The 19402-nt window shown below is 39.1% G+C and overlaps 1 protein-coding gene across 1 annotated transcript in view; it reads right to left on the minus strand.

Moving 5' to 3' along the window:
• The window catches only part of MGAT4A (alpha-1,3-mannosyl-glycoprotein 4-beta-N-acetylglucosaminyltransferase A), a 91363-nt gene that overhangs the window by 61774 nt on the left and 10187 nt on the right, over nucleotides 1-19402 (minus strand). Inside the window, exon 2 of the mRNA XM_070750971.1 lies at nucleotides 12502-12807. Within this exon, the coding sequence (XP_070607072.1) occupies nucleotides 12502-12595 (94 nt within the window). The 5' untranslated portion in view covers nucleotides 12596-12807. The remainder of the gene's footprint in view (nucleotides 1-12501; nucleotides 12808-19402) is intronic.

A 19402-nucleotide genomic window follows, 5' to 3' on the forward strand; every position in this document is an offset into this window, starting at 1 on the left:
TTTTAAAAATTCAAACATTGCAAAATTTTACAGGCAAATCCTTTTAATAAAAGTTTAATAATATTACAATTTTGGCTGATGGAGAGGGTCCAATGAGGCTGAAAAAACTGACTTCCCTTTATGAAATACAATATGCCACAGAAGTGAGTACACCCATCACATTTTCTAAATATGTAAGTATGTAACATCTTTTCATGTGACAACACTGAAGAAATGACACTTGGCTACAATGTAAAGTAGTGAGTATAGAATTGTATAAGAGTGTAAATATGCTGTCCCCTCCAAATAACAAAACAAACAGTCATTAGTGTCTAAACTGCTGGCAACAAAACTGAGTACACACCTAAATGATAATGTCCAAATGGGAATGTGTAGCCATTCCAACTTGCTAAAATTTAGCCTGAGCTTGTTTCTGGATGTGAGTGTCTTGAAGCACTAACTTGGCAATAGAAATACAGTACATAACTGAACATCATCACATATTTACAATACCTCATTCTGATTCAGACCGTGGTCTCTTTCCGTAGTTTCACACAGATGCTAAATAACATGGTGCCCCATACTAGAGTAATAGTAATTGTGCTAGGTAATTCTTCCCCTATGATTATTGACTTGAGAGTAGAGCCACTATAAAATGTTCTTCTCACTATTTGAGTAGGATAGCATTGTGAAATGCACTCTCTTTTTAAAACCTTTCCTAGATGGTTGGGAGGGTATAGTTTCAAGATATTAATTACAGTAATACCTCGTCTTACGAACTTAATTGGTTCCATGACGAGGTTCGTAAGGTGAAAAGTTCGTAAGATGAAACAATGTTTCCCATAGAAATCAATGGAAAAGCCAATAATGCGTGCAAGCCCATAAGGAAAACACAAAACATTAAGGTTTTTTTTAAAAAAGCTGCGGGCAGACGAAACTGAGGCTAACGGAGTAGGGGGGAGGGTCAGCGAGAGCTGGCAAGAGGTGGCAGTCCCAATGAAGCAAGGCGAAAAGAGCCTCTCTTGAGCTCCATGGGTCTTTCCCTCCTGTTTTTGTCCACCCCGTCCTGCTCATCTCCCCCACACCTTTCTCCTCCCTTGAGCTCCATGGGTCTTTTCTTCCTGTTTTTGGTCCCCCCTCCCCTACTTTGCCCGTTTTTTCGATCCTGGGATTCCCCTCCTGGGATTTCCCTACAGCATCGAGTTTTTGCGGAAGTCTGGAGGTGGGGTTTCCCATGGAGGGGAGCCTCAGGGGATCCCAGGATCACAAAAACTGGCACTTGGCTTGCAGCGAAAGTCTGGAGGTGGGGCATCCCAGTGGTGGAGGCAGGTTCGTAAGGTGAAAAAAGTTTGTAAGAAGAGGCAAAAAAATTCCCAACCCTGGGTTCGTATCTCGAAAAGTTTGTTTTCCGAGGGGTTCGTATCATGAGGTACCACTGTATATCGTTTGAAACCTTTGATTTTCCTTGAGAAATTCATTGAAAACTTCATGTTCATTTGTGAGCATAGGCTGGATGGATATATAAGGAGAAAAAGAGGCTAAACTGTTTGACATAGAAAAACAACTTGTGTGTTATTTTTAGTTAATGATCTTCCCACATAACATTTTAGTGGTACAAATCAGTATTTGTTATATATATATATTTATCCACAGGTCCTTTTTTTAAGATATATCTGAGCACAAGCAAACTAATATTAGCTGTCCAAAAAACAAAAAGCGCATTCATTATATTTGATTGCTTTTGTTATGCAACTGGTAGAAAACAACACACTGTACCGTATATTAGCTGTGACAACAGCTTTCTGCCATAGCACAGGTAATCCTCAGCTAAATCATTCATTTAGTGACTATTTGAAGTTACAATAGCACTGAAAAAAGTAACGTATGACTCTTTTTCACATTTATGACCATTGCAGCATCCCCTAGTCAGGTGATCAAAATTCAGACACGTGGCAACTGACTCAGATCTATGACAGTCCCAAAGTCATATGATCCACTTTTGCAAACTTCTTACCAGCAATGTTGGTAAGAAAACCAGATTCACCTAACTACCTTGTCACTAACTTAACAATTACGATGATTCACTTAACAACTGCAGCAACAAAGGTCATAAATCAAGGCAAAACCTACAAATCACAAATATCTTGCTTAGCAACACAAATTTTGGGCTCAATTGCGATCAAAGGATTACCAGTACAAGCCTCAGTTTTGCAGCCATTGCTCTTTTGAGACATGGAAAACACTTATTATGTTCTACCATTTTGACGACCGCCTCATTCAAAGAACACGCACTGCATGCTGTCACCTCCTCCTGATGACATGATACTTCAAAAAGTATATCACAACAAGCCTTCTATAACCACAGCTTCCATACTTTGTAGAGTACCGAATGTTTCATTGTGTAATGTTATCTGATTTACGCGTAGGATGTGGCAAGGAAAATTTATACTACTTATATACACAGGGAAAATCATTCTTGCCAATTTTCTACAGGTATTGTGAAACTGAGGTTATGAAATTGACTAGATTGAATTCTCTGGTTAGATCAGATTGCAAGTTATACCAAGGGAACATTGGAATAGTAGATCTATCTGACACACACACACATACACAAACAAACCTTATAGCAGGTGATGCACGAAGAAAGAATTATTCACACCTGTGCACCTCCATAGACAAAAAATTGAATTCCAACAAATCAACACAGCAGCAACTTCAGCCTAGAGTTTTTATTGATTTTGTTGGATTCCTATTTGTGAAGCTATGGTATTTTAATACTTTGATACTTTGCTTTCTAAGCAGTGGTGTCTGCAGGAAACATGGGGGAAGAAAGCAAGGCAATTGTGTCTGCAGCATTGACTCAATTGTTATATGTTTTCATGTAGATTGTGATGTCATATATATACCCAGGAGGAATAATGTATGTGCTGTAATATTGCAATGTTTTTTTTCGCCCCATTGGGCAAAAGGTGTGTGCTTCCAGAGATTTAAGTGTAGTAGTTGTTGGACATACTTTGAGATAAATTCTGCCATCTCTGAGGGAGAAACTATGCAGAAATGGTTATATAACAAAAGGATGAAAAGCACGAGAAAGCAGCTCATGCTGTTTCAACCCTCATTGATAAAGTATAAGAGGGAGAAAATGAAAAACATGGACTCTATTTTAGTCATAGATCAAATTGATTGAGTCAACTTTTAAGATTGTGTTATTATAATCTAGATCAGTAAATAATGGTTCCAGTCAAATGTATGGAGTCTATTTCCTGACCTGACCTGGAATGTGGTAAGTTGGCCCCTGGAGCTTCCTCAAATGAAGTTGCTGGGTTTTTCTCCCACCATCCCTACTACAGAACATTCTACATTCTAGGGAGAATCTGTTTGAAAAGCTATTCTACATACTTTTTAAGTGGGGGGGGGTCCTCTCTGAACCTATTGGCCTTCTGGGACAGACCAGATAGGAAACATGACTAGAGGAGCTAATTCTATTTTATTGTAAAGCTACATTTATAGAATCATGCAAATCTGAAATACACTTCTCCCCCTTCCCTATCTCCTTTACAGCCCCCAAAACTAAAAAGGGTCTCTTCTAAACCTAGACTGGTTGTTTAAGTCAAGGACTAAATGTATTTCTGTAGCTATTCACATACACTAATTTATCTAGCTATTTTTTTTAAAGCAACAAGGGACAAATTTAGCACAATCAATTAAGAGACACAGTGCAACTTTCTTTTTCTTTTTGTCTCTGTCACCATCGATTCCCCAATTGTTAAAGAGTATATTCTTTTTTTTAACGTTGTGTCTTCCTATAAAATCAATTTAGCACGGAAAAAGGGTAAAATCTTCTTTTATTAGACCTTCCATTCCAATACTTTTAACTGATATAATTGTTTCCAGTGATACTAGAATTCCAGTGCATTTTTATCCTACATTCATTCAACAAAGGCTCCATATATTCCAAAGTTGCCCAAATCAAATTAATACCAACTGCTGGTTTTCAACTGCCACCTGTTTCCTAAAGGCCCCACTGCTTTAGGAAGCAAGTATGAAACACAAACATTATAGGAATCCAACAAAATCAGTAAAAACCCTAGGCTCTAGTTGCTGCTGTGTTGGTTTGTTGGAATCCAGCTTATTTATAAAAATACACAGGTGTGCTGATTTTCAGTACTTACCTAGACAATAGGTAAGCATGATGCTCCAGATTCAAAAAACTAAATCCACCCACATTAATTGCTAGTTGCATTGTAAAGATATTCTCAGAATTGAAAAAAACCATAAAAATTTTAAAACCCAGAATTGATTTCTGAATATAGTTCCAGGTATATGAACCAAGATTCCTCTCAAAATGTAAACATGCTTTCTGAAAGTTGAATTTCAAGATTACACCTGCTGCTAAGATACAGTACTCACTGGGCGTGGTATGACTTTTTCTGAGCCCATGAGAAAGTTTAGTTATGAAGGAATAAGGCTTGCTACGTAAAGGAGACAAAGATGATATTTTGTGGGCACGTTTATAATGTCCTCTTTTCTCCAAAATCAGAGTCTTCGAAGAACTTTCTTCACTTCATGAGCATAATTGATCACATCTGATTATTATTTCCTGTGAAAGAACATAGTTCCAGTTTGCATTGTATTAAATATAATTTTTGTATATAAATTGAAAATACTTCATTGAAAATATGCCTTCATTCAACTTCTTCAGCATAATAATGACATTGTTTATTTAAAAAATTCTGTTATCTTTTGGAATTTCATTAATGTGAAGTACGTACTAAGTGCCAAATTAGGGCTTGAGATTTTCCAATGCTAAATTATTTACAACCGAAACCTGTGGCTGAAATTATTTTTTACACCATGCCAAATTAACACTGTGCCAATTACATTGATAATTTAAACATCTGTTGTGCTCTTGAATTGTGCTCCCTTAAGCAAGTATGCTAGTGTAATTAAATCCTTTCATCCAAAATATACTGTTGATGATTTATTTGGTAAAGCTAATAAAGTGATGGTAGATAAAAACTTTAGTATACGCTAAATAATTGCTTTTCAGAAATAAAATCTTAGAAGGAAGAAAAACTTTGTTGCATCAGATTAAAGGCAACACCCAGTAATTTGTTCTTATGAAACTCTTAAGCAGCACTTGAGAGTCTTTCCCACTCTTGTAATAATAGAATAAGATAGTTGGAAGGGATCTTAGACATCTTTTAGTCCAACTCACCGTTCAGACAGGAAACCCTATACCAGTGATGGCGAACCTTTTTTCCCTTAGGTGCCAAAAGAGCATGGGCATGCACTTTTGGGCATGTGTGAGTGCCCACACTCATAATTCAATGCCTGGGGAGAGCGAAAACAGCTTCCCCCACCCCCCCAGAGGCCCTCTGGAGGCCAGAAATGCCCTGCTTCACAACTTCTGGTGGGCCCAGTAAGCTCATGTTTCGCCCTCCCCAGGCTCCAAAGGATTTGCTGGAGCCGGGGAAGAGTAAAAATGCCCTCCCCCATCTCCCTGGAGGCTCTCTGGAAGCCAAAAACGCCCTCCCAGAGCTTCTGTGTGAGCCAATTATCAGCTGGCTGGCACATACATGCATGTTGCAGCTCAGCTAGAGCTACAGCTTGTGTGCCAGCAGATATGGCTCTGCATGCCACCTGTGGCACCCATGCCATAGGTTTGCCATCATTGCCCTATAACATTTCAGACAAATGGTTGTCCAATCTTTTCTTTAAAACTTCTAGCATTGTAACATCCACAACTTCTGGAGACAAGTTGTTCCACTGATTAATTGTTCTAACTACCAGGCAATTTATCCTTAGTTCTAGCTTGCTTCTTCCCTTGATTAGTTTCCAACCATTGCTTCTTGTCCTGTCTTCAGCTTTTTGGGAGAATAGGTTGACTCCCTCTTCTTTGTGATAACTCCTTAGGTTTTGGAACACTGCTATTATGTCCCCCAGTCTTCCTTTTCATTAAACTAGACATACAATAGTTCCTGCAACCATTCTTCATAGGTTTCAGCCTCCAGTCCCTTAATCATCTTTGTTGCTCTTCTCTGTACTCTTTATCTCAACATCTTTTTGTATTAGATCAATCAGAACTGGATGCAGTATTCCAAGTGCGGTCTTCCCAAGGTATTGTAAAGCAGTATTAACACATGATCTTGATTCTAACTCTCTATTAATGCAGCCTAAGACTATACAGTGGTACCTCTACTGAAGAATGCCTCTACTTAAGAACTTTTCTAGATAAGAACTGGGTGTTCAAGATTTTTTTGCCTCTACTTAAGAACCATTTTCTACTTAAGAACCCAAGCCCATTGTACATGCTGGTAAAGATAATGAAGCAATTAATCTGTGAACACCTGCAGAAAAAAATAATATGATTTGATTGCTTATATTTATCTGGACTATCATTAACTTTTGTACCTTATGGTTCTTGATCAGCTTTTCTTTTCTTTTATGTACACTGAGAGCATATGCACCAAGACAAATTCCTTGTGTGTCCAAACACACTTGGCCAATAAAATTCCATTCCAGTCCAGTCTAGTCTAGCCAGGTCCATATAGAGATTATATATCTCTATAGATATCGATATATAGATATAGATATATAACCTAACTTGATGATCCCTCGTTGCATTAGATTACCACAACAATAACTTTAGCTAGCATAATTAGTATGTAGTCACCAAGTTGTAGAAGAACTTCAGGAGTTTCAGAAAAGTTGATTAAGAACTTCAGCAGGTTTCAGAAAGATAATCATTTCAAAAAGCACATTATTTTAAATTGCATAGAGAATAGAAGAATATTAGATATATTCAACATATTAAGTCTATGACAGTATAATATTTTATTTATAATACTGAGTAAAATACTCATGAACAAATTGACTAAGTATATTTTTTATTTACCTGAATAAAAAATTACTTTGCTAGTAAACATATATAGAACTTGTCTAAAAGCTTGTGTGCTACACTATAATTTGGCTGGTTGATCTTTATTTGGTATGTATCTCATCCCATAACAATTGATCAGTATAGTAGAGCAAAGTCCATAATCCCCAGCCTGTGGCTCACTACCAGGCCTTGAGCTTTTCAGAACCCTCCTCCTCCCCCTGCCCCAGAAAGTGAAAAAGCCACAAAAGTTTGGGAACTTTGTAGTAGAGCAATATTATACACTGCTAAAAAAAAATAAAGGGAACACTCGAATAACACATCCTAGATCTGAATGAATGAAATATTCTCATTGAATACTTTGTTCTGTACAAAGTTGAATGTGCTGACAACAAAATGAAATTGATTGTCAATCAGTGTTGCTTCCTAAGTGGACAGTTTGATTTCACAGAAGTTTGATTTACTTGGAGTTATATTCTGTTGTTTAAGTGTTCCCTTTATTTTTCGAGCAGTATATTTGCTTACTTGCATGATGAAGATGAGCTATGTATTTTGAAATATAAACACATATTCCCGGCCTGTCTAATATATTATGTAGCTACTCAGTCAAAAAAATAATAATCAGGATAAAACAAATGATCTCTTCTTTCTGCCTACTAAAGAATATGAAAGTTATGCTAGACATCAAGGATATTTATTTTTAAACAACACCTTCTTGTGAGATTTGTTTTGTCTGCATTGCCTTTAGTCTAATCGATCTATGCAAAATAAAAAATAGAGCCAAACCTCTATCATTGTAAATACATAAAGGTTTTTAAAAGTTATAAATACACACACGCACATGTCACATGTTTTTGCTGAATTTGAAAATTAAGAGAGATTAGGATAGATCTATTTCAGCTATTTCATATATATATCTTAACTGAGCTCTTTTCAATACATTTCTATACCTGATGTTCAATCCAGTTAGTTATGATGGTTTTCAAGACAAAGTGCTCAAACAGACCTGGTGTAGTGTAGCATATTATTATGGCCGAGGAGCAAGATTTGGATCAAAAGAATCAGGTGAAAGCTGAAGAGAACTCTATACAGGTAGTCCTCGACATACAACCATTCATTTAGTGACCATTGAAGATACAATATCACTGAAAAAAAGTGACGTACGACTATTTTTCATACTTATAACTGTTGCAGCATCTCCCATGGTTACATGACCAAAATTCGGATACTTGAAAATTGGCATGTATTTATGAGGGTTGCAGTATCTTGTGGTCATGTGATCACCTTTTGCAACTGTCTGACAAGCAAAGTCCATGGGGTAACCAGATTTACTTAACCAAATTAATAACCATATTACTAACTTAACAGCTGCAATGATTCTCTTAACAATCCTGAAAGAATAGGTTATATAATGGGGCAAAACTCCCACATAACAACTGTCCTTGTGTAGCAATAGAAATTTTGGCTCAATTGCAGTTGTAAATAACTACCTGTATAATCCACTGAGATTTCTTAGAAAAGGGGAAGATGCATACAATTAATAATAACTGCACATCTTCATCTTCACCATGTTTTTGTCCCATTCACATTAACCATGCTTTTAAGCATATTTAAAACATCTGTTCATTTAAAAGGAAATAAAGAGGAGGCTGCTGTACCGATAAGCTCTAAGTCTCCAATATTTTTCTGTCAAGAATCTCAAGAGAAACTAAGTAGGGTCCTTACTGACAAAATTGAACGGGTCCAAAGACGGGCTACAAGAATGGTGGAAGGTCTTAAGCATAAAACGTATCAGGAAAGACTTCATGAACTCAATCTGTATAGTCTGGAGGACAGAAGGAAAAGGGGGGACATGATCGAAACATTTAAATATGTTAAAGGTAAATAAGGTCCAGGAGGGAAGTGTTAGGAAAGTGAACAGAAGAACAAGGGGACACAATCTGAAGTTAGTTGGGGGAAAGATCAGAAGCAAGAAAATATTATTTGACTGAAAGAGTCATAGATGCTTGGAACAAACTTCCAGCAGACGTGGTTGGTAAATCCACAGTAACTGAATTTAAACATGCCTGGGATAAACATATATCCATTGTAAGATAAAATACAGGAAATAGTATAAGGGCAGACTAGATGGACCATGAGGTCTTTTTCTGCCGTCAGTCTTCTATGTTTCTTACATTGTATTACACATGCTGAACTTGGTGCTTTCCAAGTGTAATTATAATCCCCCCCAAAATAAATAAATAAAGGTAAAGGTAACTTTTGGGTTACAACAGCAATTGGGAGCATGCAGCAATCGCCAAAACTTCCAGGATTGCGCATAAGTACCACTTGTGCAGCACTATTGTAATTTTGGTCATTGAAGAAATGGCCATAACCTGAGGATTATCTGCAAACAGGGCGAGTATGGCACATACTGAAGCAAGGCGGGGTTTATAGGACGTAGGTAACATTTGTTATATTGGTCTTTGCGACTTGATCCATTTTTTAGGGACTCAGTTTTGTGAAAAGGAAAGCATCTTTCCCAGCGAATCCTGAGAGAGTGACACAATATGTTCCTAATTTGAATGCTCTGCTTGAAGCAGTGTGATAGATTCCCTGCTTCCATCTCTTTCTATAATTCAGATACGCAGTGTGGGAAGCCTGTCTTAATCTAAAATTTACTGTACAATAAAAATCAGTGACCCCTACTTCTTTCACAGTTCTATTCACATCCAACAATGTTTAAGAAAAAGGCTATTTCACTTTCAAGCATTCAACCTATTACTTTCAGAAGAAATAGCATCCTTCTACAGTAGGGAACACAGGAAGATGAATGAAAGCTGCAGTTATATATACATTTGTTTAGAAATAACCTTGAACTCAGTGGGGCTTGCGTGTTACACAAGGTTAGGCGGTAAGCCATAATGAACAATTCTGAAACAAGACTCCTGAAACATGTCACCAATGGCAACCAGCCTTCCCAGGATATGTCTCCTATGAATTTTCAGCTAACTGAAAAATGGTCAGAGATATTATTTCCCTCCATTTATACTGTAGTGTAGGGAAAGTGAAGATATTTGACATCACTTACATTAGTCAAAATAGATTTCCTACTTACTGAAAATTGTAACATTAAAAAGAAATAAAGAGTGATAACCATCAATAAAAAAGCAGTTTACAATCTCCTGGTTTTGGTTTTTGTATCCATCCATACATCCAGTTTAGATATTTAACATATATAATTAACGTGCCAAATATGCAATCTGGCTAAATTCTGGAATTGCAAAAATTTCAAAAAAAAAATCATTTTCAAAAAAATTGTTACAATGAAAAAGACAATAAGTAATTGCACTAATATTTTTCTAGCAAAACCCACACAATCTTTTCTGTTCCTATTTTTTATACCTTAGAAGTGAACCATGTTGTACAAGCCAGTATTAAATATATTTAATACAAGGTTAACTATCTATCAAGAGGAATTTGCTTCTTCCTTTATTCCTAAAGTACCGTATCTTGTATATGCTATTGGTTTTGTTATGTTTATATATTTTAATGAATTCAATGAAGGGGAAATACTTTATACATTACAGTCAACCTTCATTGTACATTTTTACAGGAAACATACAGTATATTTTCTCTTTATTACCACTTAAGCCAGTAACCAAGATTGAATTGTGTAGATTCCTTATTTGCTTATCTTGTGATGTTTTGTTTTGTTTTTGCAAATGCTGTACTGATATCACAAAATGCAAAATTCCCACAGATGAATTACACAAATATTATTTATCTCTGAAGATGTGCATGGCAAGTTAATAATACAATGAATTAGGACACATTTAACAACACCAATTTGAACATGTTACATTATTGTAATGGCCATTCCTATAAACTCTTCTATAAATGTGATTCTGGGATAATTGATTCAGTCAACAGCATGTAAAATTGTCATAAAATATTAAACTTTTCTTTATGAATTGGTAAATATTGACAATTAAAAATCACAACCAAGGTTTTTTTTTAAGAATACCATCTATCATGTTTGCATCTATTAACTCATGTTAAATAAGAAAATAGATCATAACAACATTCTCCTACATTCTTCGAACATTCATTGAATTCAGTATTACAATTCTATGTGATCTTTTTTTTAAATTGTGCAAAACTATGGTATAGAACAGGGGTGTCAAATTCACAACTCACAAGATGGATGCATCACATGCTGGCTATGCCCATCATCAATTAGTAAAGGGTGAAAAGTAATGATATGTCACATGATAATGTGATGACCAAAGTTTGACACCTCTGGTGTAGAATAACAGCTAAAACAGAAATTGATACATTTCCATTAATACTTATCAGAACGCCTTGAGCATAATTCATATAGTAATTGCAATTTTATATAGTCTTTTGCCCTTTTTTTTTGCCAAACATTGATAGGAACCATTTGGAGCAATGGTTAGAATGCAGTATTGCAGACTAACTGCCCACAACCAGGAGTTCAATCCTGACTGTGTCATGGTTGATTCAGCCTTCCATCCTTCCAAAGTCAGTAAAATGAAGACACAGATTGGGGCACTATGAGGAGATTGTAAACTGCCCAGAGAGTGCTTTAAAGTACTATGGAGTGATATATAAGCCTAAATGCTATTGCTATACATCGGAAGAAAACTCTAAGCTAGGGATCTGCAAGGAGACTATTTCCTTCTACATTTAAATTTTAGATTTCATTTTCTTAAGATGCAAGCAAGCACTGTACCTTTACTGGATTTTCTGCTGAGCCTGAATTTAAATACAGTGATCCCTCGAGTTTCGCAATCTCGATCTTCGCGAAACGCTATATCGCGATTTTTAAAAAAATATTAATTAAAAAAAAACCACTTCCGCGTTTGGCTTCAGGACTCAGCTCGGAAGCGGCACGGCTATTTTAAAAGGTCGCAGCCGGCCTTGGGGGCTTCCCAGCACCCCCCCAAACCCCCAACCCGGGTTCAGGGGGGTGCTGGGAAGCCCCCCAGGCCGGCTGCGACCTTTTAAAACAGCCGCGCCGCTTCCCAGCTAAGTCCTGAAGCCAAACGCGGAAGTTCGCCTTTGGCGTTTGGCTTCAGGACTCAGCTCGGAACCGGCGCGGCTGTTTTAAAAGGTCGCAGCCGGCCTGGGGGGCTTCCCAGCACCCCCCTGAACCCCCAACCTGGGTCTTCCCGGCCGCCCACGCAAAGGGGAAACCCCGGCTCCTCGCTGATGCCCGCCGCCCGCCCGCCAGCAAGAGGGGGAAGACCCAGGGAAGGTTCCTTCGGCCGCCCAACAGCTGATCTGCTCGGTAGCGCAGCAGTAGCGAGGAGCCGAATCGGGGTTTCCCCTTTGCGTGGGCGGCGGGGAACGCAAACTCCACCATCTACGCATGCGCGGCCATAGAAAAAAGGGCGCGCATGCGCAGATGGTGTTTTTACTTCCGCAACCCTACATCGCGAAAAATCGATTATCGCGAGGGGTCTTGGAACGGAACCCTCGCGATAATAGAGGGATCACTGTAGCCCTGTTCTCCCCCCCCCAAAAAAAATGTCATTATGGTGTTTCTTTTAATCTAAACATCTAGGAGGAACTTTTCAAATGTATTTATATTAGTTTCCCTCTTCCCACCCTCTTTTTTCATAAAAGATATGACTTACCTTTTCCATTCTGCCATGCTGTATACCATGATAAACTGAGGAAAGATGTGATGAAAATCAATGCAGTTGCCACAGTTCCATTTCGGAGCCTCATCTCATTTCAACATCACACTGTTTAGATTTGACCAAGGTTCCACATTCAAATTTTGTGGATTAAAGACCAGATGTTCCAATGAATGTTGCTTAGCCAGTAGTAGACAGTTTCCCAGTCATTCCTAATCATTGTCAAGCTGGCAATGACATTGTATTATTGAAGATTTTCTTGTTGTAGAATGGAGTTCTTTAACCTGTTCAATCTGTCATGTTCTGTGAAGAGACAACAGTAATTTTAGAATGAGGCCGTACATGAGATATCAAATATAGTGTATTACTTTTAAGAGACAAAATTCTGAATAGTCCCCTATTTGGATTTTGGTCCTGCCAAACATTTACTCAATTGCTCATACCAGTATATTCTAGCAGGACCAAAATAAATGCCATTAGTATCTATTAGTTATAATGATCATCATGTCATCATGTAGGCTGGAAGACATTGAGTCTTGGTCCCTTTTACCACCCTAATGCTTGCAGTGGCTTTATGTTTAGAGGTAGCACCTGATTGGACCAGCTTGCTATTAGCATAACAAAAGAGGGGGTTTTGTTAACTGCATGATGCACAGCTGCATTTTAACAGGCAAGTCTCCATGATCACTTGAAGCAACATCTGTTTGGACCAGCTTCACTGACAAGATTTTTTAAAAGGTTGGTTTGGTTTTTTTTAAATATACAATGAATAGCCAGAGCATCAACAGAACAGCTGCAGAAACACTTTTTTGGACAATCTCCCTGGAACTTATGCCCCATGATCTAATCTTACCATCACTTATATATCTTCAAACATAATATTTTCTCTTATCATCAAGACTACCTTTCCCCCCTTTTCCTAAGGATCTGAATTGTATTTCTAAAGTTAAGTTTTAGATTTTAACATGGCAAAGTAAATAAAACACTTTGAACACTTGCATTTTACTCAGAAAGGGATAGTATCTAAATCTGTGAATTTCATTATTTTGTAAACATTCACGCTTTTGCAGTCAAAATCATTGTTTGAGTGTTCATTTAAGCATGACTGTTATGCTTTCACATCAGAACAAAGGTTATTATGTAAACACGATGTTGAGACCTCCTAATAAATTACCAATTTCCATTTTAAATAGGGTTACAAGGAAGCAGTCATGAAAAATCAAATGAACACAAGAGTCCAGTACAGGTAAAATAACTAACATACAGGTAAAACTAAAAAAAATAGAATATAATGAAAAGCTCATTTATTTCAGTAATGCAACTTAAAAGGTAAAACTAATATATGAGGTAGACTCATTATATGCAAAGCAAGATAGTTCAAGCCATGATTTGTGCAAGATTGTGGATTTGGGGTTTTCATGAGTGCACCCCATAATCATCACAATTATGACAAATCACGGCTTGAACTATCTTGCTTTGCCTGTAAAGAATCTCTCTTATATATTAGTTTCATCTATTAAGTCGCATTACTGAAATAAATGAACTTTTGCACTATATTCTGTATTTTCTGCCCAAGTGCATTGAAGTGGTAATGGAGTGCTTTAGTAAACACAAGTGCGCATGCCGACCTCATGAAACAGTTCCCTATTGCTTAAGACTCCTGTGTTACGCTATTCTGCAATGGGGGGGGGATTCATTTGAAGAACCCTTGAAAATTCTATTCCTTCCTAGAGGACAGTCCTTCTGTAGATGAAATCCAATCAATTCAAGCTTTCCTTTAACTTTTTCACTAGCTTTGCAAGCCCTCAGTTTCATTTCATTTGGCATTGGACCAGAGTACCTCCGGAATCGCCTGCTACTGCACAAATCCCAGCGACCGATAAGGTCCCACAGAGTTGGCCTTCTCCGGATCCTGTCGACTAAACAATGTCGTTTGGCGGGCCTCAGGGAAAGAGCCTTCTGGAACCAACTCCCCCCGGAGATTAGAACTGTCCCTACCCTCCCTGTCTTTCGTAAACTACTCAAGACTCACTTATACCGCTAGGCACCTTTCCCCCAGGATTTTTTTTTTATACTATGTGCTGTTTGGTTTTTTTTAATAATGATAGGGTTTTATATGTTTTTTAATATTAGATTTGTTCCACTGCTATATTGTTTTTATTACTGTTGTGAGCCGCCTTGAGTCTTCGGAGAGGGGTGGCATACAAATCTAATAAATAAATAAATAAATTTCTACTTTTCATCAGATTGCGATATTCTTATATGGAAGAAGAGACTTCATTCAGCCAGTCAAATTTCTCCTATCGACTCATTTCTTTTAGACCAGTTGAAAGGCAGAGAAGGGCCATGAATTATCATTTCCCAGCATCCAGACGGCTGCTCTGATTACAAATGGTTTATGTTGTGCTTATAGCACACACACAGCAGGTTCAGAAGGCTGAGAGGGAAAGGACAGAAATCCCTAGCTTTCATTTTATTTCCGTGGATGAGAAATTGGTTGTGCGAGTAGAAACTGTCCTTGTTATTTTCTTAAATCTTTTCAAAGTCTTCCAAATACCAAAAATACAAAGAGAGGAGACAGAATTCCATAGGTAGACCAGTTCTGGAAAAATCACAGTTGCATATGCCCATTGGTACACACACACACAAACAAACACACAAGCCCACACACAAAAGGAAGTTAGTGATGTTACAGGAAGATATCCATAACATTTTCCCTTTTTATGTTAATATAGAAAAAGGTTAGGGAATATTTGGAAACATTCCTGAAGGAAAGAAGGATTTCAGAAAACAAACTTAGACTGACTCGATGCAAAAATAATTAAAGTTAGTTCCTAATGAAGCTAACAGAATAATATTTAATTCACATTGCATTTTGCTTGTTCCTATGTCAACCAGCTAATTAATCAGAATCCAATCTGCAAATCATCTAGTTCAATTCCCTGCTGAGTATAGTCCATAAAAAATAAACATAAACATAAGGACCCAACCAAATGTAAAAAAAGTTAGGAAAGGTCTAATAATAACTTGCAGCCTAATTTTAGAAGCTTGAAGATAAAGGCATACAAAAACTCCAGATATATTGATATATTTCATGAATAAAATCTGTGTCTACGTAATAAGCAGTTAGCTTATTCGAATATCTGTTTACTGTTATGAATCTCCTCAGCAATTCTAAGCCAAATGCAATTCATTCATACTGGCGTTACTTTGTTTAAAGGTGTTTATTATTGTAATTATGAAAACATGTGGCCTAGGTGATTCTGCTATGTGACTATACAGACGCATAGTAAAACATACCATTTTTCCAAACAAAAACAGAAAATCAGTAACAGTACAAAAAAAGAAATGTCATATGGTTCCGAGGGGCATGTATTAATAACTTCACCATTTATGACAGTATAGTAAAAAATAACATCACCAGTTTTGAAAACATGCTATTTGTTTTTATTTGTTTGTTTGTTTGTTTATTGATTTGATTTGTATGCTGCCCCTCTCCAAAGACTCGGGGCGACTCACAACATAGCAATAATACAACATAGTACAAATCTAATGTTAATTTTTATTTAAAGTTAATTAAAAACATTAATATAACATAATCAGTATCATAAAATCATTATAAATTAGGCACGGTTCTTTGCAGTCTTATACTTATCTACCATGAAGGTGAATCAGTGAATACTATCACATAAATGAAAAGTATAACCCTAATAAGGCTTAGCATAATTAAGTTCTATTAGGAGCTGTTCACTACTGGGAGCTATTCCCAGAAAACAATTGGTTTTATAGTGGTTTCCCAGATCTGTATTTTTGTTTTCTAGTAAAACTATTCCTGCAGAAGGTCTAAAAATATTTTAAATGGCAAAAATGGAATTGATAGTTAAAACAACTAGCTTAACTCTCACTAGGAGGTAGAATTTGGAAACCAAGTGTTGTGGCCCGTCCATGTCCTAGGCAGCTGGTTAGGGATCCCGAGGACCAAGAGGTAATTGTGGCATGGTACCCTAGCCCTATGTACCTGGCATTAGAATCTGATAGCGAGGACGTCAGAGAGGATGTGGTGTCAGAGGCTGAAAGCCAACCAGGGCCTTCTGCACGTCCTGAGGTGTACATGAATGACTTAGGGGAAGAGGAGGAGCCTCTTCTTGATGCTAGGGTACACAGAGCTGCTAGAAGGCAGAAGTGGCTAAGCAAGAGGTCTCTGCGTGAATAGATCTGTAGAGCAATTGGCCATGTACTTAGACTATCTAAGGCTTAGCCACGTGATGCTTCGGTATGGAAGTCAAAATTGTTCCATTCCAGATGTAGTTTTGGGTTCTCTCTCTCTCTCAGACATTCTTGTTCAGCTTCTGATGTTAAAATTCAGCTTTCCTGATTGCTTGCTAATGAGCTCTGTGCTTTCTGCCAACCTCACACAAATTACAGGGAAGGATATCTGTTTGGACTCTGGCCAGGTGTTGAGACTTTAATTAGCAGTTGTCTCACTGAACAGCCTTCTTCATGATTTCTTGAACTTTTAAAAAGACCTGATTGCTAAGAAAATATTAGGAGTAAATAATTAATGTTAAATCAGTGTGTGTATGCCAATTTCTTGGGAGGGGAAGGCTTGTCACTGGGACTGAACACCAATAAAGCAAAATATTTGTAGCTCAGGGTTGAAAAGAAGGATCCTTGGTTCTCTCCTTGCTGTGCATCCCTGATGATATTATCTAGTTTGGGTAATGAAACATCTGCAAGAAGACAAGCAAGCTCAGAGAGCACCAACGACCTTTCAGAATTTTGAGAGCCATCACCCATCCCCGCCATCAAATAAAGATGGTCTTCTTGTGGGAATCCCAGTTCCTTCATGGAGCAGTTCCACTTTGGAGTTACAGATGGAGAAGACCATGGTCTGAGTCATTTTCCTACCTTTGAAAAGTGTTCGGAAACTTCAGATAATGCAGAATGCGGCCGCAAGAGCTATCGTGGGGGCTTCCTAGATTCACCCACGTTTCTACAACACTCCGTGGTCTGCACTGGCTGCCGATCGGTTTCCGGTCACAATTCAAAGTGTTGGTTATGACCTTTAAAGCCCTTCATGGCATTGGACCAGAATACCTCCGGAACCGCCTTCTACCGCACGAATCCCAGCGGCCGATAAGGTCCCACAGAGTTGGCCTTCTCCGGGTCCCGTCGACAAATGTCGTTTGGTGGGCCCCAGGGGAAGAGCCTTCTCTGTGGCGGCACCGGCCCTCTGGAATCAACTCCCCCGGAGATTAGAATGGCCCCCACCCTCCTTGTCTTTTGCAAGTTACTCAAGACCCACCTATGGGGGAATTAAGACATCTGCCCCAGGCTTTCTTATATTTTATGTTTGGTATGTATGTGTTGTATGGTTTTTAAAATTGTTGGAGTTTTTTAATGTAATTTTATTATTAGATTTGTTCCATTGTTATATTGTTTTTATTGTTGTTGTGAGCCGCCCCGAGTCTTCGGAGAGGGGCGGCATACAAATCTAATAAATTGAAATTGAACTGAATTTTCAGCACTTGAGCAATCATTTTTCTAAACCGCCTCCCACTACCATAAATTCCTTCAACATTCTCTAGGCTTTGCCTGCAACCTATTTCAGTTCTAATTTCATATACAGGTTTGAAAAACTGCCTTTTTTAAAAATAAGCAAAGAACTAAAGGGAAACAAAATGAGGAAAAACAAGCCAATATAGTTCTAATGCTAGTAACATTATTTATGCCAGAATGATTCATACTTAAGTTGCTCTGTCCATTTGTTTTTGTACTTCCAAATCCTTAAATAGAAAATAATAAATAATCGGCAAAGAATGTGAGTTTGAGTATATCAAAAACTGACAATAAAATTTAATACAGACCAGCTCCAGGGAAAATGCACTATCAAGATTATTAAACCATTAAAATTTATAGACTGCAGTTAGTGCAAAATACAGCTGCACGAGCCGTTATGGGCCTTCCAAGGTATGCCCATATTTCAACATCACTCCGCAACCTGCATTGGCTACCGCAGCGTTCCCAACCGGTGTGCCGCGGCACAGTAGTGTGCCGCGAGACACGGTCAGGTGTGCCGCAGGAAGCTCCAGGTGGGCGGGGCACTGCCAGTGCCGGACCGCCAGTGCCTCCAACATGGAGCTCCCACTCGCAACTGTCCCCCGGCTCGCAACTGTCCCCGATGCAGCTGTTTCCGGCTGGGCCCCAAAGAAGGAAGGCGGGGAAAAAGGAGGCAGGGGCGGGGGAGGTCCGGCAGTAGGAGTAAAGGGAGCCGCGGCCGCCCCTGCCTCCCCACGGTGCCTCTGGCCAAACGCGCCCCTGGCTTCTCTGCCCTGCCCCATTGCCCGTCCGATCCGCCCACTCTCCTCCTCCTCCTCCGCCTCCTGTATTGGGGCGTGATCCGCCCCCTCTCCTTCGCTGCCGGAGAGAGAATGGAGGGCGCCGTTGTCTTCGCCTCCGCCCGCCGGCTCCCCTCGCCCTCCCAGACGTCCCCAGCGCCCGGCCGCGCGCCGCCTCCCGTTAGCCCGGCCGACCTTTCCCTGCTGCCGTTTTCATGGCGCTCGCTCGCTTCTCCCGGTCAGCAAAGCCATCTGCCCAGGAAAGCGCCGCGCCGCGCTTGCTGGCCGGAAAAGCGAGCAATCCGGGAGTCCGGGACTGTGTGGCTTTGCGCCATGAAGAGAAAACGGCACCAGGGAAAGGTCAGCCGGGCTAACGGGAGGCGGTGCGTGGCCGGGCGCTGGGAACGTCTGGGAGGGCGAGGAGGCTGATGGCTGCTGTTGCCTCTTAGCTGCAGAACCGGCGGGCGGAGGCGAAGACAACGGCGCCCTCCATTCTCTCTCCAGCTCTCTCTCTCTCTTTTTCTCTCTGTTGCCGGCATGGTGAACGAGAGAGAATAGAG

This window comes from Erythrolamprus reginae, chromosome 4 (genome assembly GCF_031021105.1).
Source record: "Erythrolamprus reginae isolate rEryReg1 chromosome 4, rEryReg1.hap1, whole genome shotgun sequence".
Taxonomy (NCBI): Eukaryota; Metazoa; Chordata; class Lepidosauria; order Squamata; family Dipsadidae; genus Erythrolamprus; species Erythrolamprus reginae.